Here is a 2310-nt window from a genome sequence, read left to right as displayed (position 1 = left end):
CTGGGATGGGGCTCCAAAAGCCTGGGATGGGGCTCCCAAAGCCTGGGATGGGGCTCCAAAAGGGCTGGGATGGGGCTCCCAAAGCCTGGGATGGGGCTCCGAAAAGGGCTGGAATTTGGCTCCCAAAGCCTGGGATTTGGCTCCCAAAGCCTGGGATGGGGCTCCCGGGAGCTCCGCGGCCCCTCCGGAATGCCGGGATGCCCGTGCCATTCCCGCTGTCCCCGCAGGCGTTCTTCGAGAGCGCCAGCCTCATGTCCCAGGTGTCCCACGTGCACCTGGCCTTCGTGCACGGCATCTGCGTCCGTGGCTCCGAGAGTAAGTGCGGAACATTCCCGGCCCCTTTTCCCGCCCGAATCCCGGGGGATCATCCCGGATTTTCCCCGCAGACATCATGGTGGAGGAGTTTGTGGAGCACGGGCCCCTGGATGTGCTGCTCCGCAAGGAGAAGGGCCGGATCTCCGTGGGGTGGAAAATCACCGTGGCCAAGCAGCTGGGAAGCGCCTTGAGCTACCTGGTAATTCCAGCTGGGAATTCTCGTGGATGTCCTGCAGTGCTTCCCCTCCATTTTCCACGGAAATAACCCCATTTTGGGGATTATTCCGCCTTTCCTGCAGCCCATTCTCGCTCTTTCTTCCCCGTTCTGGGAATTCCAGTCCTCCACGGATTCATTTTGGGGCTGGGAAAAGCGAGGGATGGGGATGGGATTCTGAGCAGGGAGTTGGGAACGGGGCTGGAAAAGCCCTTTTTATCGTTTTATTCCCTGTTTTGGGTTGATTTCGGAGCAAAATCCCAAGACAGGAAGGTGAAATTCCAGCCAGGAATTCCAGCTTTTATATCCCAGAGGCTTCGCCTTGCCCTGTGGCATCGCTGGGATCTTTCCCAATATTTTTTTTCCCAATATTCGCTTATTATTGGGAAACTGTTGGAATTTTTCATTGGAAAAATTATTATTGGAACATTTATTATGGGAAAATTATGGCGATTTTTTAATGGGGAAATTTATTACTGGTAAATTTATTATAGGAAAACTATTATGGGAAAAAAATTTTAGTGGGAAAATTTATTATTGGGAATTTTATTATCAGAAAACCGGAAAATATTCACGATAAATGAACAATAATAGATTTTTTTTTTTTTTTTTTTTGGGAGGGCGAAAAAATTGAATTGGGGAAAAAAATTCCCAATTTTCCCTTTTCCCTCTGCTTTTCCCAGGAGGATAAGAACCTGGTGCATGGGAATGTGTGTGCCAAGAACATCCTGCTGGCCAGGAAAGGGCTGGAGGACGGATCCGTGCCCTTTGTGAAGCTCAGCGATCCCGGGGTCAGCTTCACGGTGCTCTCCCGGGAAGGTACGGGATCATCCCGGCCTGGAATGGGGCAGGGATGGATTTCCGGGGGGAAAGTCCAGGATCCCATCATTTTATATTAAATATCCCATGGTTTATACCTTTAATATCTCATATTTTATATCTTTAATATCCCATATTTTTATGTTTAATATCCTATATTTTACACCTTTAATATTCCTTAGTTTTGTATTTAATACCCCACATTTTCCACCTCGAATAGCCCACATTTTACAGCCTTAATATCCCACATTTTTCTATTTAATATCCCACATTTTCCACCTTGAATATCCCACATTTTTCTATTGAATATCCCACATTTTCCACCTCGAATATCCCACATTTTTCTATTGAATAGCCCACATTTTCCACCTCTAATATCCCACATTTTCCATCTCGAATAGCCCACATTTTTCTGTTGAGTATCCCACATTTTACACCTCGAATATCCCATACTTCTATACACGATATAAATACATAAAAATATTTCATTCCCACCCCATCCCAACACTTCTCCCGTGGGATCCTCCCCTCAGAACGCGTGGACAGAATTCCCTGGATCGCCCCGGAATGCGTCCGGGATATCGGGAACCTCACCACAGCCGCGGACAAGTGGAGTTTTGGGACAACACTCCTGGAAATCTGCTTCGACGCCGACGTCCCGCTGAAGGAGCGGACACCCTCCGAGGTGATTCCCGCTGTTTTCCTCATTCCTGCCTGGATTTGAAGGTTGGAGAGTGAGTTTTTTTGCCTCGGTTTTCCCGCAGAAGGAGCGTTTTTATGAGAAGAGGCACCGGCTGCCGGAGCCTTCCTGCCGGGAATTGGCCTCGCTGATCTCCCAGTGCCTCAATTACACCCCTGTGGAGCGTCCGTCCTTCCGGACCGTCCTGAGGGATCTCACCCGGCTCCAGCCGCACCGTGAGGGAAAATCCCGGGGTTTTGTGGGGAAAAGGGGCGTGAGGGGA

General features: G+C 49.4%; 1 protein-coding gene across 1 annotated transcript in view; it reads left to right on the top strand.

The window, feature by feature from the left end:
- TYK2 (tyrosine kinase 2) overlaps positions 1–2310 on the top strand; it is a gene marked incomplete at its 3' end in the record, with an annotated part of 14880 nt that overhangs the window by 9359 nt on the left and 3211 nt on the right. Inside the window, exons 13-17 of the mRNA XM_042020052.1 lie at positions 228–315; positions 387–514; positions 1213–1348; positions 1882–2033; positions 2113–2263. Of these exons, the coding sequence (XP_041875986.1) occupies positions 228–315; positions 387–514; positions 1213–1348; positions 1882–2033; positions 2113–2263 (655 nt within the window). The remainder of the gene's footprint in view (positions 1–227; positions 316–386; positions 515–1212; positions 1349–1881; positions 2034–2112; positions 2264–2310) is intronic.

Source organism: Corvus kubaryi, unplaced genomic scaffold (genome assembly GCF_017639235.1).
Source record: "Corvus kubaryi isolate FWS band 111438036 unplaced genomic scaffold, C.kubaryi_AGA036_p1.0 36735, whole genome shotgun sequence".
Classification (NCBI taxonomy): Eukaryota; Metazoa; Chordata; class Aves; order Passeriformes; family Corvidae; genus Corvus; species Corvus kubaryi.
Note: the sequence above shows the minus strand (reverse complement) of the source record. Positions and strands in the feature narration are given on the sequence as shown.